Source organism: Garra rufa, chromosome 1, assembly GCF_049309525.1.
Source record: "Garra rufa chromosome 1, GarRuf1.0, whole genome shotgun sequence".
In the NCBI taxonomy this organism is placed as follows: Eukaryota; Metazoa; Chordata; class Actinopteri; order Cypriniformes; family Cyprinidae; genus Garra; species Garra rufa.
This window is the reverse complement of record NC_133361.1, coordinates 45,187,954-45,214,017: the sequence shown is the minus strand read 5'-3', so window position 1 is coordinate 45,214,017 and position 26,064 is coordinate 45,187,954. Positions and strand designations below refer to the sequence as shown.

At 35.9% G+C, this 26,064-nt stretch overlaps 2 protein-coding genes across 2 annotated transcripts in view; both read left to right on the top strand.

Moving 5' to 3' along the window:
* Nucleotides 1-93: 93 nt before the first annotated feature.
* Nucleotides 94-6,283, top strand: cnp (2'',3''-cyclic nucleotide 3'' phosphodiesterase). Its single transcript, XM_073833258.1, has 4 exons — nucleotides 94-267; nucleotides 2,233-2,883; nucleotides 2,963-3,090; nucleotides 4,521-6,283. Exons 2-4 carry the CDS (start codon nucleotides 2,253-2,255, stop codon nucleotides 4,986-4,988), a joined length of 1,227 nt encoding a protein of 408 aa, XP_073689359.1. The 5' UTR covers nucleotides 94-267; nucleotides 2,233-2,252; the 3' UTR covers nucleotides 4,989-6,283.
* Nucleotides 6,284-10,279: 3,996 nt separating this feature from the next.
* The window catches only part of aclya (ATP citrate lyase a), a 36,450-nt gene continuing 20,665 nt past the window's right edge, over nucleotides 10,280-26,064 (top strand). Inside the window, exons 1-4 of the mRNA XM_073841453.1 lie at nucleotides 10,280-10,438; nucleotides 20,262-20,440; nucleotides 23,528-23,650; nucleotides 25,404-25,466. Coding sequence (XP_073697554.1) covers nucleotides 20,282-20,440; nucleotides 23,528-23,650; nucleotides 25,404-25,466 — 345 coding nt within the window. The 5' untranslated portion in view covers nucleotides 10,280-10,438; nucleotides 20,262-20,281. The remainder of the gene's footprint in view (nucleotides 10,439-20,261; nucleotides 20,441-23,527; nucleotides 23,651-25,403; nucleotides 25,467-26,064) is intronic.

Genomic DNA, 26,064 nt, shown 5'->3' with positions numbered 1-26,064 from the left:
GTGAAGCAGCGGGAGCGCGCTCAAAATTGGCCCTGTTCGGTATTATCTGCCTCTCCCTTCCGTGTCCGCGCTCTCGTGCACGCGGTGAGCGTGCTCAAGTGCCAGTGGTTTCCGTTTTGTTTCCTGATTATTGCTAGTGCTCGGCCAGGCGGGGGTTTTCGGCGCAGCGCTCTGGAGAAACGTGGAATTTGGCCGTACGGCGCTTTGAACCTACAGCCCCGGAAAAAGGTTGACAGCTTTTCATACACCCGCCAACGTTGTAATCAAGTGAGTTGCATTTACGCTGATCTCTGTCTGTTACTTTTTCATCTTGCAGATCGCATTTGCAACCCAACCAGTAAGTTTCATTTTGCAAGTCGAAAACAAAGATCTCAGTTGTAACAAATAAGTGCCGTTTCTGGCATGTGCTTTCTTTCCCAGCTGCGCGAGGCATTGCCACGCTGATTTGTTTTGTCTGCATGTAGCGTGGTCGGGCACTGCCACTCCCCGAATCCGTGGCTTTGCATTGTTACCGTTAATTACGCTCATTTGGTCTCATTCTTTTACGAGCTTCTGTAGATTTAGACATTTACTGGATTAACCACAGTCCACGTTACTTTGAAATCGGCGCACAATTTTTCCACCAACTTGTCTAAATTCGTGTGCGCAGTGTCGTTAAATCAAGTACCGTTATATGCGTCTGACGCGTGACCTCTTGGTGTGTCGCCACTGTCTGAGTGAATCTGCAGGGCGTTTTGGGTTTTCTTTGTCTTCCAGAGATTAGCTGGCGTGTCCGAATCTAATTTGGTCACACAAAGGCTGCGTATCAAAATCCAGCGAGTTGCCTACCTAGACAGCAGCTGGCCACCAGACACATTGAACGTGTTTGCTTCCCGAAAATGCTGTCTAAGCAGGCGGCACGCTTGGTATGAAGACACAACCACAAAGAAGTGGCCCAAATGATGTGCAGGTGTTGCTATCTCACGACTCACTGCTGGGCTCCTGTAAAACAGCGGCCTGCTTCTGCTTTTCAAACACTTTCATCAGAACCTGGACTATGTCCAAGGTGAAATTAAAGCTTGTTAGTGTGAAATCCAGCATGCTGGATGGAGAAGTTTACATTTAGAGGCAGTAAGAGGTGCTTTTTGAACCTATCAGCTGTGAATTGTGTCTCCTGGCTGATATGAAAGTTTGTCATTTGATTAAGCTGTAAACATTTGCATAGCTCTATAAAATGGGGAACAGATGTATTTTGGCGAGAAGGTGATGACAACTGGTTTCACAATGCAAGCAAGTCATTTGACATCTGATGACTTGAAAAACACAACTTAATATCTGGGCTACAGCTGTACTTCTGCTTATTAACCTGAGGTTTAACACTAAAAGACACTATAGCGATATGACGGCGAATTATCATTAAAACAGAAGGCGCTTTTATGGTTTGCGTCAGGCCTGTATAAAAGCGTAAAATGCCAGACAGAGAAATATGTGACCCTGGACCACAAAACCAGTCATAAGGGGTCGAGATGCCACTATTTGAATATCTGGAATCTCAGGGTGCACCAAAATCAAAATATTGAGAAAATCGCCTTTAAAGCTGTCCAAATGAAAGTCTTAGCAATACACTAATCAAAAATTAAGTTTTGCTATATTTACGGTAGGAAATTTACAAAATATCTTCATGGAACATGATCTTTAATTTATCCTAATGATATTTGGCATAAAAGAAAAATCTGTAATTTTGACACATGCAGTGTATTGTTGGCTTATGACTGGTTTTGTGGTCCAGGCTCACATATGGATAAAAAGCAAAGGAGTTCTGCGTAGACCAGAGAAAAAGCAGCTCTTGCATTGGCAGTCTGATGCCTACTCAAATTTCACTCGAAATGCACAGTGGTGTTTTATTTCATATGAATCCGAATGTGCATTGGTCTAAACAGACCAGCAGTGGTTTTCAGATTTGCTCGGAAGGACGAGAGCTGGATGCTGTACAGAGGTTGCAGAACTAAAATATGCAGTTGTGGGTAGTAAAATTGAAGTTTCCAAGAGCCTACGTGCTGTGAAGGGTCTGAAGAAGTAGTTGTTTTAACTGCCATGTTCAGGTGGATGGTTTCTGGTAATCTTTACCGAGCGTTCCTGGAGCTGGCTGTCATTTAACCCCTTCTTCACATTTGCATGCAGATCTCATGTACTGTAATCTTTTTGTAAAAATGCATTCGCACTCACTCTTGCCAAATTTATCTTGTTTATCAGAAGCAGCCTGCTGTGTAGCAATGGAAGCTGAACAGAATCAGGAAGTTCCAGAGGCTGTTGCTGAGACACAGGAAGTAGTGATGCAGCAAGAGGAGAAATCGGAGGTGGCACCTTCAGAACCAGCAGATCCTCCAAAAGCAGCCCCAGAGACGGAGCATTCTGCTGTGGAATTGCCAGAAGCACCTCCAGCCAAACCAGCTGAACCCGAGGTGGCGCCGGAAAAATCTCCTGCTGCTAAGTCTTCTGAGAAGCCCCCTGAGCCAGAAGAGCAGAAGAAGTCTGAGGAGCCACAGGTTCAAGTGAATTCTGAACCTGAGAAGCAGGAGGAAGAAGCTGTGAAAGAGGTGGAGCCTAAGAAAGAGGCCGAGTCCAAACCCACTGATGTGAATGAAGCCAAGCCAGAAGAATCTGAAAAAACTGAGGAGACAAAGACAGAAGGAGAAGAGGACAAGGTACAACCAGAGGCTGATGGAGTTCAAGCTGAGCCTTCAAAAGAGGCTGAGGCCGAGAGCAAGCAGAAAGAGCCAGAGCTGCCTTTGTTCTACGGCTGGTTCGTGAATCCTGAGGAAGAGGAACGAATTAAGTGTGCAACCATGGACTTTCTCAAGACGCTGGACACTTTGGAGGTCTTCAAAGAACACATCAGTGAATGTGAGTGGACTGTGTAAATATGTATACACTTGACACAGACTTGGTGTGTTTGTAGTGCTGATTAATTTGTTTTTAACAGTTACTGGTGAGGCGGAGAAAGAAGTGGATCTTGAGCAGTATTTCCAGAACCCATTGCATCTCCACTGCACTACAAAGTTTTGTGATAATGGGAAAGCAGAGGGGGCAAAAGAGTATGCAGAGCTTCAGGTTAGTTTTACACACAAGCCATTTTCTTAGGTGTGTCCTATCATATAGTGTAAATATAAGTGCTCAGAAAATGAATGGAAAACAGAATTTGGTATAAATAGAACTGAATTTGAAAAAAAAAAAAAAAAAAAAAAAGTACAACTGATTTCATATGGCCTTAATTAAAACTGAGTCTAGAAAAAATAAAATTAAAAGACGGAATCCAGAAAAATTAAAATGAAAAAAAAAAAAAAAAAGAATTTCAACTGATTTCAATTCAACTGATTTTATAGGACCCTATTGAAATTTTGTCAGAGATGCTTGGGAAATTTGTCTTATAAGTGTCTGAAATGTATGATTTTTAGATACATTTCTAAAAAATGTATGCATATATTAATAACGCTTTACAATTCAGTTTAAGTAATTCATAAGAGATCATGAACTTACATTGAACATTTTTTTTTATTGCCTGAAAAAGATCCTATATAGGTTTATAATTTTATATATAATTTTATATATATGCTGACGTAACCAAATAAAAGTTATGCCATTAACCTTTGTTAATGTAAATTTAACTTAAAAAATGCATATAAATGAAACTGAAAGAGAATACATTTTGTATACAGTGCAGAGAGAGGCAAAAAAAAACATTAGGACTTATTAAAGCCTCCACCTAAATTTTTTTTTTTTTATATATATATAATTTTTGTACACACACAGTTGAAGTCAAAAGTTTACATACTCCTTGCAGAATCTGCAACCAAAATAAGAGGTATTATATGCTGTGTTTTATTTAGTACTGACCTGAATGAGACATTTACATATAGTCCACAAGCGAAAATAATAGTTGAATTTATAAAAATTACCACTTTCAAAAGTTTACATACACTTAATTCTTAATAATGTTTTATTACTTAAATGATCCACAGCTGTTTTTTTTAGTGATAATTGTTCATGAGTCCCTTGTTTGTCCTGAACAGTTAAACTGCCCGTTGTTCTTCAAAAAAAAAGTCATTTTGAGATCCATCTTTTCACACTCAGGACAACTGAGGGACTCATATGCAACTATTACAGAAGGCTTAAATGCTCACTAATGCTCCAGGAAAAAAATGATGCATTAAGAGCTGGGAGCTTTTTGAATTTAAAGGTCAGGGTAATTTTTTTTTTTTTTACTTCTGGCAAACATGAAATTATCTAAGTCAAAAACACAAATATTATTTAGGCAAAATAAGAAAAATGTACTCATCGTTTTTTTCCTTCTGGAGCATAACAAATTAATAAAAAAAACATGTAAAAGTGTCAAAATGCAAGTGCATGTACGTGAATGTAGATCAATAAATGCTGAAAAGTTGATTATTGGTAGTTCATGAAACCTAAGACATTAACAAATGGAACTTTGTTGTAAAGTGCTACCAAAATATTAATACTTACGACCATATTTTGTCATACAGGTGGTCAAGGATTCACTTACCAAGTCTGATGAGCTTTCCGTCACTGCTCTCATAGTGACCCCTCGTGTGTTTGGGGCCCGTGTGGCTTTGACGGAAAACCAGATGAAGCTGTGGCCCGAGGGAGAAGACAAAGAAGGGGTCGCTCCCGCTCTCCTGCCCAGTGTAGAGGCTCTCCCAGTGGGTAGCCGCGCCCACGTCACATTAGGCTGCTCGGCAGGCGTGGAACCGGTGCAGACTGGTTTGGATTTGCTGGAGATCCTGGCTCTGCAAAAAGAGGGCAAGGAGGGCACCCAGGTCGAGATGGACTTGGGCACTTTGACCTACCTGAGCGAGGGCCGCTGGTTCCTCGCCCTGAGGGAACCGATTACCGCAGACACCACCTTCTCTAGCTTCTCCGACGACAAGCCCTCCGGTGACCAGGGCAAAAAGGATGGAGAGAAGAAAAAGAAAAAGTGTACCATTCTGTGAGCGCAAAGCAGCAAGGAGGAGAAGAAGAGAGGGGGGAAGGAGGAGAAGACATTTTTCCTAAGGGCTCCGGCCCTCGGTTGGCTGAGGATGATGTTGTGTTCTTGCATGTGTGTAGGTGGATTGCGTGTATGTTTCGCAGCTTTAGTGTGTGCACAGGGATGGCTTGGGATGATTTGGCAGGCAGTGTGAGACCAGACGTTCCAAAGCGGCCTGCTGGCTCCCGGCTTTCTCTTAGCTGGTGCCTTTTTTCCTTTTGCCTGGCAACACAAGCTCAGAGGCCTTAGTATCTGCCTTAAGGTCATGGATCACTCTGCTGGAAAGTTCACTCTGCGTTAGGTGCTAGTTCACGTGGCTGTTTGGCCGCCACACCATCCCTGTTCTCTTTACACAGGTGCATTCACGTTCGGTCTTCCTCACACGTGACACTCATGTAGAACACTTAGATCTAGTACAACTTTACTGCTTTGATTAACTGATTTATACTCTGTTCCAGCTCAGCTCTTGCTGATTAGTCTAGATACATGGTTTCTAAGCAAGATTTGCATTCTAAATTTACACTTAGATTCGATTTCATGAACTGGAGTAATCTTTGGAAGTTGTAGAGTATAAATTTGTTAGTTTAGTATGTGATTCTTCTGTGTCCCTCTCTTTCTTCAGCCTTTGTGGAGCTGATAATTTCCAAGATTTCATGCTGCACCGTTGTTATAATCTCACCGATAGTGATCTGCATGCCTTCTGCCAAAAAAAAACAAAACAAAAATAAAAAACACATGGTTAATCTCTCTCGCAATCACGTGAAATTCACCATCATTTTTTTTTTTTATCAAATAAGACTACATAATCTCTGTGACATGTTTTTAGGCTAAAGTGTGTATGTATGTGTGTGTCTGCCTGTGTATGAAATAGAGCGTTCCCTCCTAAACGTACCGTTTACACAGTGTTTGTCAAACCATCTGAGACCCTTTGGAATTTACAGCCGTCAGGTTGGATGAGACATGCCTGTACTTCTCTTCATGATATCTGTATGATCAGCTCTTTCATAAACCAGTATATTCACGTGTGATGGTAAACTTACTCTCTCTGTCTATCTCATTCATATCAATTTTGGAAAAAAAAATGTGCACTCTAAATACTGTGACAAGCATCTATCTGGTGCCTTTCTCTTCTGTAGGTTTCTAGATGGCCGAAGCCATGCTTCTTATAGGTCTCTGACATCAAGGCACTAAATTTTTGCACTTACCTTGTTTTTCATTTGTTTTTGTACACTTAATAAAGAATGTGCTTGGCTCTGACAACTCTGGCGTGTTGTTCTTGCTGTAAGTGAATTATAGTCTTGATGTTTTTTAGAATTGAATTTATTTGTAAGCTTGTTCTAATTAAGAATGTGTGCGTAAGCATTCGTTCCAAATGGGTGGTTTCATGCTCTTTCCACTTCAAATACTTCACATCCTTTGCCCAAACTAGCAAATGCATAGCTGCAGCTAAGGTTCCTAATCGGCACCAGTTTCTGGATTCATAGGAAATTTAATTATCTTAATAATACAGAGGAAGTAACTTAAGTTTAAGTGGCTCGTGAATATATAACCTCTTAGTTACTGACCTCATAAGTGCATCTTCCTACTTATAGTTTACTCAAAGTGAGAAAGTGTTATGCTTTTGCCAGCAGGTGGCGATTTTCTCCACTAAAAGCTTCTAGAATCTAGATGGAGCACATTTGTGACCCAGGACCACAAAACCAGTCATAAGGCTCGTTTAAAAAATAGTTTGTTAGGGCAGGACAATATTTGCCTGAGATACAACTATTTGAAAATCTGGAATCTGAGGGTGCAAAAAAATCTAAATATTGAGAAAATTGCCTTTGCCTTTGAAGTTGTTCAAATGAAGTTCTTAGCAATGCATATTACTAATCAAAAAATAAGTTTTGATATGTTTACAGTAGAAATGTACTAAATATCTTAATGGAACATGATCTTTACTTAATAACCTAATGATTTTTGTCATAAAAGAAAAATTTTATCATTTTGACCCATGCAATGTATTGTTGGTGCTACTTACGACTGGTTTTGTGGTCCAGGGTAACATTTGGTCGTGTCATGCTGCTGTAGTTCAACAGTTAGTGAGTTGACCAACCAGAAAGGCAAGATTATGCTGTTTTTGTATTCATAAATAAATAATCCCTCCCACATATATTTATCTCTCTCTGACGACATGCATGATTTATCAGCATATCAGGTGATAATTTCCTGTCTAGTTTCATTTCTTTAAATATGGTTGAGGTAAGTGTAACTGATGTGCTATATATATATATATATATATATATATATATATATATATATATATATATATATATATATATATATATATCAGAAGTGTTCCGAAATAAGGAGGCAAGGTCCTCAAAGTTGTTACTCAATTTACTCAAATGTGAATTGTGACATTTTCTTGGGTAAATGAACATTACTTACAAAAGGAAAGAGAAAAAAAAAGGAAATAAAATCTGTTATACATTTTTACATGAACAAAAATAACGCAAGGAAGTAACAATTTAAATAATCCATTTTCTTTGTGAACTTTATTCAGCTATTCTTTTTAATAGTTAACATCTAATTATTTTTGAATGTTTGGATCATCATCCGTCAAAGCTTGGTAAATTGGTCACAGAAATTTAATAAACTCTTACAGATCATGTTTTTATGCCATTGCAAGTCTTATTTTGACGTAACAAAGTTGTTGTATCAAAGTGCGTGAGTTGTTTACTTACTTTTTTAAATCAGTCTTCCCATTAACGCCATTATATGGTTCATTCAGGCTGATTCGCCAACGCCCACGAACTCAATAGGTGGGAACTTGCAAACTTCTTTCAATGGAAAGTAGCTAAAGCCAGCTTGAAAAAGTCGCTAAATGGCGCTAGATGACGTCGCACCCTAATTAGCATATTTATTGCATCGTATTGGCTTTTACATTTGTTTGCCTCTGTGCTCACATACTTTATTTTGATGCAGCCAAATTTTCAATGAAACTCATTTATCATTCATTTATATATTTTATATATTCATTTATCATTCATTTATATTTTACTGTTTCTGTTGTCAGACAATGGATGAATATGAAATAGTAAAAAAACAATGCCCTTTAAACACTACATAACTCTCTCTTCTAAATAAAACATTGCATTGCATGTAAAATTAGAGAAGCAACAGAATATTTATATTAACTGTAAGCGCTGCTCCTCTCAGCCCCTCGCTGAACAGAGCAGTGCACTGGGAAAGCAAGACTTTGCGTTCGTGCGGCAGTATCGACGAGTCTCAGAAACTAAATAAGGTTTGTCCAAGAAGTCGCTAGATTTTTCGCTAGGTGCTTTTTTGAAAAAAAAAAGTCACTAAGGGGGTTTGAAAATCTAGCAACAAAGTCACTAAATTGTCAACACTGGGCGGGATTTATCATATCAACCAATCACAGCCGATCATTATTAGTCATATCCAATCATATCACAATGGAGGCATTGCCTCCTCTCACGTGACTTTTCCCCATTCATTCTCAATTACCCCCCAACAAACTCACTGCATGCTTTAGGAAGTCTGTTAAAACTCAGTGGGCTCAGGGGAGGCGAGAGACGCGGATCTTGCCGTAACTTTACCTGCTGGTGTCGCTGTTAGGCAACGTTTCTTTGGAAAAAACAAGTGATTTATACACTTTTTAAAGTTATATTTTTTAATATTGGCATTGTTTTAATTTTGTACACATTTTTCTCCCATATTTTGAGGAGGCACTGCCTCCCTTGCTTCTTTGGAGGAAATGTCCCTGATATATAAATAAAGTTCTACGTCACTTAATTTTCATATTTTTGTTCACATTTTTTTATCAGCTTAATAATTTTCACTTTGTTTAACAACAGTACAATCCATTGAACACACTGTACTTCTATCCCTCACAGACTTGTTTTCATTCCTGTCAAGCATAAGATATACCCCTACCCTGACTAAGGTCTATGCCATGCTGGTAAACTTGTGCTCTCCAAATGGACTAATCAGAGTCTTGCTTCTGCAAACACTGTTGACATCCAGTGATCAATGGCTGTGTTTCTATTTAAAGCCTGTACTGTCTGTTTTGTAAATTCAGGTTGAGTCATATCTCTTGGCCAGAGCCTTTCAACCCCATTAACTGATGCTGCTGTGGACAGAGGAGCCAAACAGTGCATTAGCGACAGCCAGTGCAGCAGTGCCCTTTGTAAAGGCCAATTTATTCACCTGAAAAAGCTTTGATTTTATCTGACGTGGATCATTAGATATGAAGCTAATTTAATTTTAAATGACTATAGTACAAAAGAAAGGAATGTGCTGCCTGGGGGGCCCATGTCTTTGAGAATGCATCTGAATTTGTGTGTGTTTATTAATAATTCAATCTTTGGTTATAATGTGAACATTATTTTATATTATTCTATATGTGACCATGGACCACAAAACCAGTCATAAGGGTCAATTATGAAATTGAGCATCATCTGAAAGTCTGAATACATTTGAATAAATAAGCTTTCCATTGATGTATGGTTTGTTAGGTTAGGACAATATTTGGCTGAGATACAATTATTTAAAAATCTGGAATGCAAAAAAATCTAAATATTGAGAAAATCGCCTTTAAAGTTGTTGAAATGATGTTTTTAGCAATGCATATTACTAATCAAAATTTAAGTTTTGAAATATTTACGGTAGGAAATTTACAAAATATCTTTATCGCATATGATCTTTACTTAATATCCTAATGATTTTTGGCATAAAAGAAAAATCTATAAGTTTAACCCATACAATGTGCTACTTATGACTGGTTTTGCGGTCCAGGGTCACATATAAGTGTCACTCTTGCTGCTTAAGCCATAGTCAAGTGATTATAAATAATTAAAATGCTCTTAATTACAATACGACCTGCATATGTGACTAGACTGTGCGTGCAGAATGGCGCAATTGCTAGCAATGGTTGTTTGCTTGTCTGGCAAAATAGAAACGATTGTGACAATTAATTTTAGAAATCGCCCCTTTCAAAACTCAGTCCACATTGCACATTCGGGTCATTTTCCGTCATTAATAGGGTTCATTGAGGCGCGTTGCTAAACGCCCAAAGGTGCAGCCTGATTGGCCGGACGCCGCGGAATTAGCCAATCAAACCCTGGTCCGATGAATCGTTCACTGTTCGAGTGGGCGTGGCTCTGAACCACAACGGATGGCGAGAGCCAATCAGAAACAGGAGAAATCAGCCAAGGCCATCGTCAGATGTCGGCGTAAAGAAAACAGGAAAGGCTGAGCGCATAGTGAGGGAGGGAGCGAGCAACCACGCTGTCTGGAGGAAAAAGTGTCTCCTGCAACCATATCTCGCCTGTCAACACTCTGACACAGACTCAGTACACTAGGAACTCCCTGAAAGGAGAAAACCTGCCATCATTAAGAGTACACAGACCGGTAAGTGACTTAAAACATCAGTGCAGTAGTAACACAAACAATGGATATTGAAAGCAGTCTCTAGTTTGCAAGTACATTTAGCGAAATATTTGAAACAGAGAATATAAAACGTACAGTGACACAGCTCTTTTTGCTCAAAACACTGTTTAGATCAGAGTGATGAAGTCTAGCGTAGCTTATCTACTACATTTATTGGTATTTTGATCATGAATATCAGCCATACATGATAGACCCGTACAGAGACAGGCTCTACTGGTCTTTACCTGTGATTTAAATGAATGGATGACTTCGTTAACACCTTTCACGTATACGGAAGTATGAGGTGAGTGTTATGTTTTTCAGAAACAAAACACGACACGAGTATTAAAACGTACATTTAATTAATTCAACTAATTTCCCTTAGTCAGTTAAAATCTAGGCTGGAGACAAGATGTTTGTCATGTATGGCAAGCCGTTTATACACATATGTGACCCTGGACCACAAAACCAGTCATTAGGTTAAATTTGACAAAACTGAGATATATACATCTTATGAAAGCTCAATAAATAAGCTTTCTATTGATGTATGGTTTGTTAGGATAGGACAATATTTGGCTGAGATACATCTATTTGAAATCAGAAATCTGAGGATGCAAAAAAATCAAAAAGACTGAGAAAATTACCTTTAAAGTTGTCCAAATTAGGTTCTTAACAATGCATATTACAAATCAAAAAATACATTTTGATATGTTTACAGTAGGAATTTTACAAAAATCTTCATGGAACATGAACTTTACTTAATTTCCTAATGATTTTTGGCATAAAAGAAAAATCAAAAATTTTGACCCATGCAATGTATTTTTGGCTATTGCTACAAATATACCCCAGCGACTTAAGACTGGTTTTGTGGTCCAGGGTCACATATGTGATCCAGGACCACAAAACCAGTCATAAGGGTCAATTTTTCAAAATTGAGATTTATACATTACATGAAAGCTGAATAAATTACCTTTTCTATTGATGTATGGTTTGTTAAGGTAGGACAATATTTGGCAGAGATACATCTATTTGAAATCTGCAATCTGGGAGTTTCTCAAAATCTATATATTGAGAAAATCACCTTTAAAGTTGTCTAAAGTAAGTGCTTAACAATGCATATTACTAATCCAGAATTACGTTTTGATATATTTATGGTAGGAAGTAGGGCTGGGCGATATGACGGTATATATCGTTACCGCGGAATGAAATGTGTACCGTAAAATATTTTTATATTCCGTGTATACCGCGAAATGTAAATAAGTGGGCATGGCCAACTCACGTGCAGCACGCGTGAGCCTGAGATCGGTCAAATCGTTGAATGTAAGACTGAAGGATACGCTGGGAGGTTGTAAAAACATGGAAAAGGAGAAACGAACAGACGAGGAGGGCTCAAAAGAAAATGTTTACTATATTTATAAGGTTAAAAATAAAATACAAAATAATCAAATAAGATCAAGTCCTTTTCTTAAATATTCAAGCTTATTTATTATATAAAGCCCTTCCGCAGGGCTCAACATTAATGCTTGTCCGCTTGTCCGGGACAAGTGGATTTTGTGAATGGGCAAGTGAAGGAGAATTCTACTTGTCCGACCGGACAAGTAACCTGATTAAAACATCAATAACAAACAATAACTAGCGTATCACCGAAACTTTGGTGAGAATTATTCTGATTGTATTACTTACAGTGTAAACGGTGACTGAAAACGGACAGTATCAAGTATCAAGCTAAAGATAAATATTGTATAACATATTATGTAGGTTAGCACCATTACGATTGCAAACGTGACATTGATTTTATACAACAGTAGTTCAATAAACTAGTAGTTAATATTAACTGACTTACATTTTAGACACATCACTGACCGTTTTTGTTAATGAAATACTTATAAGTATAGTCACAGCAGAACAGTCGCGAATCTGAGAAATACACAGCTGTGTTTTAATACTGAATGATTTAGCATTTAATTTAATGAATCGGGTGAGTCAGTGAACGAACTGGTTGAGTCTATGGTTGAATCCGTGACTCACTCATTAAGACAGTGACTTACTGCCACCTATTGGTGGTTCGGTTTCATATTTAAAAGTATTGCATTTTTTCAACATTTTAGGTTTATACGTTTAAAAAAAGCACAACATTAATCTTATAACATTATTTATGAATCTGCAATTTTACTGTGTAAATGCATTTTTGGAACCTCTTATCTTCATTAAACAGTCTAAGTAAATACATTTAAATAGCATTTTCGATGTGGGTTTTTCCTATGCAGTGGAAAGATGGAGTTTGTTGATACTCGTTTAATCTGAATGGTAACCATACGGAGTCTAGTTATTCTAATTTAATGCATTGATAAAATTTCAGAATTTAATGGAAATGATGACACATTTAGTAAGGTTAGGAAAATAAAGTTAAAAAGTGTCCTAGAAATCAATTTAAGGCAAATATCACAAATATTCTGATTAAAGTAAGACCTTATAGAGCAGTAATGAGACTATTGCTTCAGAATAGATTAATTTACTGCAAAAAAAAAAAAAAGGCTCTTTTTTTTTGCCTCGGACAAGTAAATTTTTTACTCGGACAAGTGGATGTCTGATTTACTCGTCCGAAAGGTCAAGCACATGTCAAACCTTAATGTCAAGCCCTGCCTTTTGTACATTTTCTGGAATAACTACCTATATAAAAAACTATATAGTGAAAGATATCGTTACCGTGAAATAAAATTTTGGTCATACCGCCCAGACCTAGTAAGTTTACAAAATATGTTCATGGAACATAATCTTTACTTGGCATTAAAGAAAAGTCGTTAATTTAGCCCTACCCTGCTGAAAAAAACAGCATATGCTGGTTAGGTAGGTTTTGGTGCTGGGATGCTGGTTTTAGCTGGTTTATGCTGGCCATTTGCTGGTTTATGCTGGTCCTTGACCAGCAACATGACCAGCATAAACCAGCAACTGGCCAGCATTAACCAGCTAAAACCAGCATCCCAGCACCAAAACCTACCTAACCAGCATATGCTGTTTTTTTTCAGCAGGGTATACAGTGCATTTTTTGCTATTGCTACAAATATACCTGTGCTACTTAAGACTGGTTTTGTGGTGCAGGGTCACACATTCCTTAACTTAACAGTATTTATTTTATTTGACAAATATTTTCTTTAAATTATTAATATGTGATTAAATAGTGACCAGTATGATTTTTGGTTTCACTAGTTGCTATTAATTCGATTTGCCACTTGCACACTGCTACTAATTCCATTAGAGACTGATATCTATTCAATTTTCACTAATCAAATTAGTCACTTGATGCTAGTACTTATTCCCGTGCTACTAGTCACTATCCCATTAGTACCAAGTAACTTTTTCATTGGCACAGTGACTAATAGCAAATGAATTAGAATTTGTATAGAAGTTACTAGTGAAACTGAGTCAGTGGATTACTTGCTGGAGATAGTACTAGTAATATAACTAACATACTGATTAGTTTGACAGGAATAAGCTGTCGAATAAAGCATTACATAAGCATGAGCTTAAATAACAAAGATCCGCTGCTCAGTGTGGATAGAAATAAGATTTAATAACACCTGTGATAAACATTGCAATTTGTGACCCTGCTCCACAAAACCAGTCATAAGGGTCAATTTCTTTGAATAAATAATCTTTCTATTGATGTGATAGGACAATATTTGGCCGAGATACAACTATTTGAAAATCTGGAATCTGAGGGTTCAAAAAAATCTAAATACTGAGAAAATCGCCTTTAAATTTGTCCAAAAATTAAGTTTTATTAGGGCTGTCAAATGATTAATTGTGATTAATCACATCGAAAAATAAAAGTTTGTTTTTACATAATATATGTGTGAGTACTGTGTACATTTATTATGTATATATAAATACACACACTTGCATGTATATATATTTGATGCAAAATGTTATATATAACTATAAAGAGTTTATATTTAGATATATAGAATTAAATATAAATATAAATATATAGACAACTATTATTATGATATATACATGTACGTGTATGTATTTATATATACATTATTAATATACTCAGTACTCACACATATATTATGTAAAAACAAACTTTTATTTTGGATGTGATTAATCATTTGACAGCCCTAGTTTTTATATTTACAGTAGGAAATTTACAAAATATCTTCATGGAGCATGATCTTTACTCAATATTCTAATGGCGTTGTCTTTAGTCTTATTTAAATGTAACAAGTCTAACACACACGTTTGAATCAGATAATTGTGTTAGGTTAGTGTGGTGTGTAATAAGATCAATATCTGTACTGTGAAACCCCCTGCTCCTCCCTGCATCCTTCCGATGTGATGAATGACACCGCTGCTGTGTTGTGAGTGAAGGAAACGAAGTTATAAATCAGCTGTATCACTACTAGTGTCACGCACAACCCCTTAACCAGCTGTGCAATGCAGTATGAGCAAGTGTGCATGCAACTGGCCAGCACTGACAGAAAAATATAACGGCATTACTGATACCTTCGCCGTAGCTTTGTAAATGGGGTCAGATCAGGTCACTGGTAATTCTGCGTGCAGTGTAATCAATACCACTAAAACACTCTGCAGTGCTATTGGTAATATAGGAAAGTACATAGCACATCTGTCGCTGTAGCTGAGACTATCTGCTGAATCTAGAGACACACTCTTAGTATTTCTCTTGCTCATCCATCTTACAAAAATGTACCATGACAACTGCTGATGTCAATAGTTACTGCAGTTATTGTTACTATCACAAAATGGTTAATATACTGTAATTTCTTATTTTGATTAAGAACGTAAATGCAGTTTTAATGGTGAACCAATGTATCTGTATGGTATTTTGCTGCATGCAGTAGTCACTGTGGGATGTTTTGTAAGAGAACGTAGATACAGAAAAGGCTCGTACATTGAAAAAAAATAGTGTAGAAACAGTTTTTACTTAGAAATTGCTAAATTTCACAAACAATTACAAAGAACTGTCATGTGACACATTGAAGTTGAAAGACTGAATAGATTCTTGAAATATTATTTAAAAATAAATAATCTTTATTTTTATTTACTTTGTTTAAAAAATGATTTGGTAACACTTCACAATAAGGTGTCATTTGCCAACATTAGTTAATGTATTAACTAACATGAACGGACAATGAACAATAATTTTATTACACTATTTATTAATCTTTGTTAATGTTAGTTAACAAAAATACAGTTGTTTATTGTTTGTTCATGTTAGTTCACAGTGCATTAACTAATGTTAACAAATGCAACTTGTGATTTTAATAATGCATTAGTAAATGCTGAAATTAACATAAACTAAGATTAAGAAATGTAAAAAAAAAATATTCTTAGTTAATGTTATGTAGTTAACTAATGGTCCTTATTGGAAAGTGTTACCAATTATTTATTTAAAAAAATCATTTTTACAGTGTATAAAAGCATTTTTTAGAGTGTGAATTACAGAATTTGTGCTCATTTTAATATCTTATTTTAAAATTTGCACCATGGTCTATTTTTTTTGGATGCAGTAGTTGTTAATTTCACAAAGGTTTTTTGGTTTTCTGTGGTATTGTGCTGAACTCATTTTACATCACTGGTTTGTGGGTCCACTATTGCAGTGACTCATCACTTCCTTCTATGTTTACAGTGATGCTGGCTGTAAAACTAGATGTATATTGATATAGCAATGATTAAGTGAGGTAATATGTTGTGTTTTTGTTATTCCTATGACTTTTTATTAGAACAATGCTTATTATGGAAGTCTTTGAATGCGTTGTTTTGTTTTCAGTCTGTACATACATTTACAGCACTCCAGTGAGTTGGGTGGGTGAGGTGCAGGGAGGGTGTTGGGGGTGGTGCGGTCCTCTCTCTTCATTAGTAAATTGCCCGGTCAAGGACTGGACTGTCTGCTACAGTAACTGAACACTCTGTTCTCCACAGCACATGCATCCACATTATTCTCATTGCAGAAGAGACCGTGGCACTATTTTCAAGGTGCACAGAATAGATAAAATGTCTTTATTATGTAGACCATTACATAGTAACGTTTGTCCTTGCACACAATTTTATCCATAAATCAACAAAAGTTTTTTTGAAGCCTTTTTTGGGATGTTAATAATATGCAGTGATTTAATTTTTTATGTTTAATGTTTTAATAGATGAAACAGAAACCTGGGAACATTAGTAAGGTTTTTTGCAAATATCAGATTGAAAGAATTTAAATAGTTTTTACTGTAATGTTATGTTTTATAATAGTTTGACCAACTTGCCGTGAAAATTTTGATAGATAAATACGTGTTAGGATGTTACTTTTTGTTATATATATATATATATATATATATATATATATATATATATATATTTTATACTTTGTTCAAAAACGATGTTGACGATTTAATTTCCCTTAAGGGATTAATAAAGTTAATCAATCAATCAATCAATCAAAATAAATTAGAAAAGAAGAATATTAAATACACTACTGTGTCAAAAGTTTGGTGTCAGTAGGATTTTTTTTTTATATTTTTGTAAGTAAATGGTAAATTTCACAGTCACAGTGCAACACAATCATTCTAATATGCTGGTTTGGTGCTTAAGAAACATTTCTCATTTTTAATCAGTGTTGAAACAGTTGAGCTGCTTAATATTTTGTGACAACCATGATAATTTTTTTTAAGGATTCAATGATGAGTAGAAAGGTCAAAATATATTTTTTTTTAAATAGAAATCATTATTGTTCATTGCATGGAACAGCAAAAAATAAATACTTTGAATGTTTGTGTATTTATTTCTGAATGATTGATTCTATATGTTGTCTGTATTGTTTCAGCCTATGTGCACTATGTGTTGAATGCAGATTGACATTTGATTTGGTTGTTCTTGTCCTTCTCTGCCGACTGGTTTATCTTGTCTTTTTGTAACAAAGACGGGTTATGTTGACCTCGCTGACAACTTGGCACTCACGTCCTGACAAGGTTCAGACAGGCGGCGGTGATGTCATCTCAATGCGACCTCAGCCTGCCAGTCACAAATGCGCTCATGTATGAGAGCTTTCCCTGAGCCACTGTTGATGGAGAGAATGGAAATAATAACTTCCAGCTCAAATAGATGTACTTAGATTCTGTAAGAAGTCTGTAACTCATGCTGTACTTTACTGTCTGTCTGGATGGGGTTTCTCTTGGTTTGAGCAAGTTCCTGATTGCCCTTCTATCATGTGTCAATCAGACTGCAGTGGGATGTTGCTCTCATGAACAGCACGAAGTCCAGGGCTAATCAAATCAGGATGAGCATCAAGACTATTTTTAGCTGCCTTTACTGATTCAGGGAAAGTCAAAGAGAGGGTAAGACCAGAAGAAAAATTAAATATAGCAAGAGAAAAAGCATTGAAAATTACTATTTTGATGTAAGCACTGTGTCATTTAAAATGTGTAGCTAGGGTGTTAGTTTCACTTAGCCGATTAACTTTCTGGTCAGTTTCCTGGTTAATACAGAATGGTTGAAGGGGTCAGAAATTAACGAGGGCTTGTGGCAAAAATGGCACCAAAATGAACAAAAATGCACCATAAATTCAAGACAAATAGGCTAAAAATGCCCCTGCACAATTAAACAATGTATTACGGTTGTTGCAGTTAAAATGAAATGTGAAAATGAATGAAAAATCTTTACATTTTCAACCGGTCTTAGTACATGATATAACTGCAGAAGAGTCAAGTTTTAAATAGGACAAATATGGAAACTCGTTGGACATTTTTGAACGTGATGCTATTGGTCTAATAGGATTCAATTATCTATGCTAAGCTATGCTAAAAGTGATATCGCCAGAACAGGAGAACGGCTGAATGGATTTCAAAACGATAAATATCAACTTATTAACTCGGGGGGAGTTGGAGAATGAGCCTATTTCCAAAAAAAGTGGAGTGTTCCTTTAAACTGCGTTAGCTTTTACGCATTGCTGAGACTTATAACCAATCAAATGCATTTATGTTGAACTTAGGAATGCGTTGGCCAATCAGAGGTGCTTAGTGCTGAAAACTAATTCCCTCATCATAAACAACACAGTGCAGATACAATGTAAATGAAACATTCATTTTGTAGCTTCAGTGATTATAACGCCAGTTTTTGGAAAAACTTGTACTAGACTTCATAATTACAATATAAAGACCAATAATGGTTTTTGTTATAATATTGCAGCCTTATCCTGTTATTTTATGTGTATAATTTAGACACCATTTTAAACAGTCTATTGTTATTGGCAACAGTTTAAAATATTGCTTAAAGTTATTGGGTAAATTTAAGTATTTGGAGTTGAACACATATAGTATGGATTTTATAGTAATGCTCTCACAAATGTAAAAATGTCCTTTGAAATCAATTCCAGTATAGGGCTGGGCGATATGGCAAAAATTTAATCTCGATACATTTTTTCCCATATTGAACGATAACGATATATATTTCGATATAAGCTGTTGATGTTGCCAGCTTTAAAATAGTATCCCAACAATGACTAAAGCCACAAAAATTAAAGGGTTCATTAAATTACATTTTAAAGTATAGTTTATTAACAAAAACAGATTACAGATTTGGCCTTAAAAATTAAAACAACTTATACTAAAATAAATTAAAAAATAAAAGTTGTGACAGAGTATGGTAAATCAGAGTAAATGTACAAAATGTAAACATAAAATTATTGTAAAAACATAATTTGTAACAATTATTTGTTTATTTATTTATTATTATTAACACAATTGTTTATTTTCTCTATTATAGGTTGAGCTATTTAAATTAGAGGTAACCACTGCATTTTGAAACAATCTACAGTATAAATAACAAAAAATTACGACACAGTTCTTTCTTAATCGTATTAAGTGCAGACAATTCAGCCATAATCAAAGCAGGCTACTCTCTAAATATTCAAAGTGCAAATAGAGACCGAATATTTCAAGCATGATACAGAGCTAGACATACACAACCTATTAAAGTCTACATACTAATAACAGCCTAGATATGTCATGTAGCCTAATTTGCGTGCATTGGGGAGTCACTCTCTAAACAAAAGGGATTAAAATTGCTTTTGAATGCGCGTGCGTTTTTTGCTTTCGGTTTCAGTTTTAACAACCGCGTCAAACTCTCAGCTGAGCCGAGTCACTTTTCAGATAGTCAAACCACTTATATAAAGGAATTCGTGCTACCTTTTTTGTCGACAATTTCAACATCTTTGGATAATAACTCGAGGTTAGACTCACTTTCGTCGCTGCTTCGTCCTAGTGCTAAGTTTGCTTTGCAAACTAAAGTGCGGTAGGAAATGAACTTTGTACTTTGACGTGCACACACACGCTGTACGCTGATTGGCTGTTGTCGCATAGTTTTTGCTATGTGATTGGCTCTTAGATTAATTCATGTCGAGCAAAAATGTCTAGAGCTTATCATCGTTATTAACATAAATTTGATCGCGATTCGATATGATATCGTTTATCGGCCCAGCCCTAATTCCAGAGGGCAAATATTGCCCCTTAATGGAGAAGTTTATTTCTGACCCTTCTTTATACACTTGTATACCCTTTTTTCTTATGCAAATGTTATTTGTGGGCCTTTCAACCTTTCCCTTTCAAGTAACAAAATGTGTCGCAAACCCAGCAAGCAAATCTAGCAGAAAACATTTATTTTTATTTACCATTTTTTAAATGTATTTATTTTTACTTTATGTATTGCACTGATCTGACCTGTAAAGCATTTTAAACGGTGCTGTTCATTTAGTGCTCTCAAGTGAGTGATAGTTAATGAGTTGCTTTTTTGTCTTTCTCTGCAGTGCTTTAGTCATCGAGCACCATGTCAGCCAAAGCCATCTCTGAGCAGACGGGAAAGGAGTTTCTTTATAAACACATTTGCACTACAGCCGCCGTGCAGAACCGTTTTCGCTATGCTAACGTGACTGCGGAAACCGACTGGGAGCGACTGGCTCAGGATCACCCCTGGCTTCTGACGGAGGTAAGAGCTGTTGGAAATAGGCATGGGCCGGTATAAGATTCTGACGGTATGATAACCTTGGATAAAAATATCACGGTTTCACGGTATCACGGTATTGTAATTACTGCTCTTACAATGCTATATTTACATGTCATTACGTTTTTTTTTTTTTGTTTTTTGTTTAACGGAACACAGTATATTTTATTGTAGGAAACATATAGAACCTTTTGTAACATTGGAAAAGAAGGCAAAATAATTAAAATAAATAATTGAATCTTCTTAATTAAATTAAATTGCAGTCACTTGAGTCTAAGCCTGCAGCTTAATAATAATCAACAAAAATAAAATTTTCAAAAACAAATCCTTCTAAATGGTAAAAATGCAATCACTAATCAAAGCAAAAATATGACCAGTAGTGACAGTTCCAAAAATAAACAACCTATTTTTTTGAAGCCGTGATTTTGAAAAGATGTTAAAGGTGCACTGTGTAATATTTAAGATGATCTCTAGACAGAGGTGCAATAACTATGTTTTCAGGGGTAAAGACCTTAATGAACCATTATGTTTTTATTAACTTAGAATCAGCTTGCAAAAAAAACACTGACACAGTGATGAACAAGTAACAGTGGTATTCACAAATAACATAGTTTTATTGAATGATTAAGTAAATATTATTCCTTAAATTACGTTTTAAAATAAATCTCACTATTCGTTGCTGTCAAAAAAATGTGACATTTTAGTCCTGTATCGGCTTCCGTAGTTCTGTAAAGGGAGGGGTGAGCAGTGGACTGTTGCAATTCACAATCTCGCCGCTAGATGCCGCAAAACCCACACACTGCACCTTTAACGTGGCAGAAGGCTTAAAAGCAAAGACGTGATTTCACTTTAACTTAATTGTTGTACTAATGTTCAATCACAGAAACGTAACGTTAGTACATATAGTCTGCTATTCCCAACTCTGTTTTGTGGGGGTTCACCTCCTTTGGCCATCCTGAACTTATATTACTTCTTAATCTTATATCTCACTGTGACTGTGGATCACGTGTACAATCACAGACACGAGCCTGCAGCACTAACCACTGGGGGAGGGGCTGCATTGTTTTCGCTGCAGGGACGCACACCATAGACGCACACACACAACCTAGAAGCGAGTCCTGCGCTTTCACTTTGACGACACCATAGACTGTAAAAAATATGGACGTAGTATCTGTGACGTCACCCGTAGGATTCTGAAGCGCTAATTTGAAGCTCATAGTGGGCGGGATTCGGCCGTCGCCATCTTGGAATCGCGTCATCGCGCGTCACTCCCGGATAATCAAAAATGGGCAAAAAGGCGGGATGTGGGTGGAGCTGGTTGCTGAAACCACGCCCGCCTAGAGCGACAGTGGTGACAGCAGCGGCAATCCCCCTGTCACTCAAGTGACCACGCCCTTAATTATGCTGAACTTTAAGGCTTAATATAACTTAAACCGATGAGTTATAAAAAAAATTCACCCCCCTCACAGTTGACATGAAGGGCAAAACTAGCTATATAGACCAAAACCATTTTTTGAACCAGGCTGTAAACATTCTTTTTTCTGCTGTAAAGTTGGGCATTTTAACATGGAGTGTCAATGGGATTGACTCCCTTTTGCAGCCAGCCTCAAGCGGCCAGTCGATGAATTGCAGTTTCAGTCACTTCCGTGTTGGTTTCACGAGGGAGACCGGAAGGTTGCCCCTTGGACGACACAGAAAATGCACATATCGTAGGAACGGTATAACTTTTTTTGTTTGCGGTTTTGAAACCGTGACATTTTCAAACCGCGGTAAACCTTGAAACCGGTTATCATCCCATGCCTAGTTGGAAATAATGGATCTGGGGTCACATTTGGGCTTGAGATGAAACTGCCAAGTGATGCATCTCAACGACCAAAGATGACTTGTGTTTATAAGGCACTTGTACATAGGCCAATAATAAAAAACAAATGCAGGTGGTATTGGAAAACTTGTTCTCAGTGTTCATCTCAGACACATTTACAAGCTCTGTTGCAAAATGCACTCTTTCTTTTAATCTCTATTTAATGATTTACTTGTTTGACACAATAGTTTTATGTCTTTGAATATTCATGGGGGATATTAATATGTGAATTAAAAAAAATATAATAAATTTGTCTTTTCTTTTCTAAAATTATATAAATATTGTTCAAATATATTCATTAAATTTTTATTAAATAAATTATATATTCATTAAAGTCTCCTACATTTATGTATATTATGAATTAAATTATATTTTAAATCCAATTACATTTATTAAAAATGTATATTGTAGTTTCTAAAATATAAACAAGATATTTACAGTGTATGTATGCATAGGTTTTAAATTGAGTTTGTGACAATGATTGTCATTATTAGCAGAATAGTTTCTTTAAATGATTCACAAATCATCTATTGAAAGTATTTATTATTGCCAGCAATTCCAACCAGATAGATTTATGAAGGGCAATTCTGCTGAACGCTCATCAAGAGAGGTGGAGGAGTAAAAAGGTATATAGAGAAATATTGAGTATATTGGACAGAGAGGATGGCGCTCATTAGTATGCTGCTTGGCTGGCACATCAATTAAGGGAGCTAAAGTGAGTGTAACAGAATTTCTCAAATGACAGTACAGGGCCAGTTTCTGCTGAAAAAGCACTCTTAATCACCTTTATGGAGGAGCCAGAGGGTATAATGATATTAGATATGACTCATGCTTCTCTGTCCCCTCACTTTATCTTTAGCCGGTGACCGAGAGCATTATATAGAGACTGGTTTAATTAGGAAATCATGAAATTTCTTTTGGCTGCCCTCCTGCAATCTGTTTGTGTTTCTTAAAGTGAATAAGGAAGTCTCAAACAATGGGCTACAAAACCTGAGACCATGTTCATTTAAACCTAGATGAGGATTTTAAAACAAAGTTGAAGCAAAAATTCAGATCTTTCTAGATCTCATAGTCCATTTCAAACAAGTCAGCCTTGGATTTTGTTAGAGGTTGTCAAATTCTTGATCTTCTGTTATTATCCATTCATTGTTGTTTTTGCAATAATGCAAATAATGATTGATTATAGTGGTGTTTATCATGTTTCTGTCCAGCGGTTGGTTGTTAAGCCAGATCAGCTGATCAAGCGCAGAGGAAAACTGGGACTGGTGGGTGTGAACCTGGATCTGGGAGGCGTGAAGGAATGGCTCAAAACCCGCCTTATGAAAGAGACAACGGTGAGGACAGATACCCAAACCACCTCTTAACCTTTAGTTTCACTGACATATTAAATGTGTAAATTGTAGGGATGTAGTGGTATTATTAATATCATGGTATCGCAATAGCAAAACTGTCTTGATATTATCGTGGTCACAAAAGTATAGTTTTTATAATATATTTAAACTACTTATTCTAACATAAAATGTTTTTGGCCATTATGCTTTGGAACAGTGTCTGTCAAACTAAAACCGAAAACACAAAGTGAAGCGCGCACTTCAATCAGGCGATCAGCTCAGAACGGCTCCGTTCACAGTAAATGCAGTGAACTCGTTTATTGCATGTGTTGTGAGTTTAGCGTGTGTTTGAGAACGTGACGGCCACCGGTTATGCTTTATTTTCACGGCAGATGATTACAGCATTTCATCATTTGTCATGAGACGTGTTTTTGTAATCAAAATAAACGTTTTTCATCAAAATAAAAGCTTAAAAGTGCAGTATGAGTTGCTGACAGCTAGTGGTTTAATGGGTAATGTTACAGCAGTCCAAATTCAAAATATCTCTTTCAAGTGTAGAAATTAGGAAAGAAGTATTGTAATTTCCCTACTGCAGTGTAAAGCAAAAAAAAAAAACGATGAAATATTCATTTTCATTTATTTTACAGTGCAATTGTTTAACAATATATGGCTATTTCTGTCATAGGACAAAAATAATATAATAATAATAATAATAATAATAAAATTGTTGTTGTTATTCTAATTTGTTTGGCTTATCAAACACCAGTGTGAATGTAATTTAAACTGAGACAGTATACTTCAGGTACAAGTAAATTCACTGACTTTTTTCTGACTAAAGCTCTTAATTTTGAACTCTCAATGTTCATTAGATAGAACAATTTAACTTTAAAATGTACAAATGTTTCATTTTTTTGTTTCTTTTTTTTTTTTAAATATCACAATAAATGTTGTATCGTGGACATATTGAAATATTATCGTGTTGTGAGATTTTGATATTGTTACATCCTTAGTTAAATGCATTGCTGTGTTTGCATTTTATGTTTTGCATGTGTGCAGTTTATGTAGCCCAATATATTATATGCCATGCTCCTGTGTACAGGGTTGCCCGAGGGCCAAAAACAAACTGCTAAAAGAATGACAGACTTTACATTTTTTTTCTTCATCTTATAATATTTTGGTTTTGTTGTCTTATGCTGCACATATTTTATGCAGGTTATTTCTGCAAGGTCTCTCTCTGTCTTTCCTGTGAGTTCCTGTGGCCTCTCCCACTTTTAAGGCAGCGTTTCATTGTTATCCCACCTTGTCATCTCTTTATTTTTCTCTCTCTCTTTGAAATGTCAGCTCGCCTTCCTTTTTCTTTCTAGCTGATTTATATCAACTGGCCTTTTGGCCCACTGTTTTGACTGCTGCTCAAATGAGATTGTTGTATGTGTGTGTGTGTGTTTGGCTTGCGGCTCTGCTTGTCAAATCTTTCATTTTCTCAGGGAGTCTCTGAACACTGAGGTCCAGTCACTGGTGCTCAATACAAGCCTTTAGACTGTATGAACACTTGCTGTCCTCTTCTCCACCTCCTCTTTCCCATCTCTGGCCTCCTTTTCTTCTGCCTCTTATATAATTCAGTTTTCCATTGTGTGTTTTTCATTAGGAAAAGCTTTTAGATTCAGGCCAAAGGCATTTTCTGATGTTTAACCCTTATGGAATGCCTTGTAAACAAGAAAAAGCTTTTTAAAAAAATGAACATCTCTCTGTCTCTCAGGTGGGGAAGGCTAAAGGCATCCTCAAAAACTTCCTGATCGAGCCCTTCGTAGCCCACAAGCAGGTGAGCCCATCCAGTAAATGCCATATACTGCTACATGAATGAAATGACTTAATAATAATAATAATAATAATAGTAATAATAGTAATAATAGTAATAATAATAAAAGCTGCAGAATTATTATTATTATTATTAATAATAATAATAATAATAAATGAGTAGAATAATATAGTCTAATACAAATTTGTGTTAGATGCAGATTTATTGTTAAATAAATATAATAATAATTCTGCAGTTATTATTTATTATTAAATCTGATAAATTAGTAATATAGTATATAAAATGTATGTTAGATGCAGAATTGTTATTGTTAAATAGATTAATAATAATAATAATAATAATTCTACAGTTATTATTATATTACTACTACTACTAATAATAATAATAAATTGAATAAATTAGTAAATAATATAGTATAAGTTATATTATTAGTTGCATAATTATTGTTAAATGTTGTTAATAAAAAAATATAATCTGTATTATTATTATTATTATTATTAGGCACAAATAAATATTTCTACATAATATTTCTAATAAATTCTACAGTTCTTCTTAATGAATCCAATAAATAAGTAAAATAATATAGTATAATAGTACAATG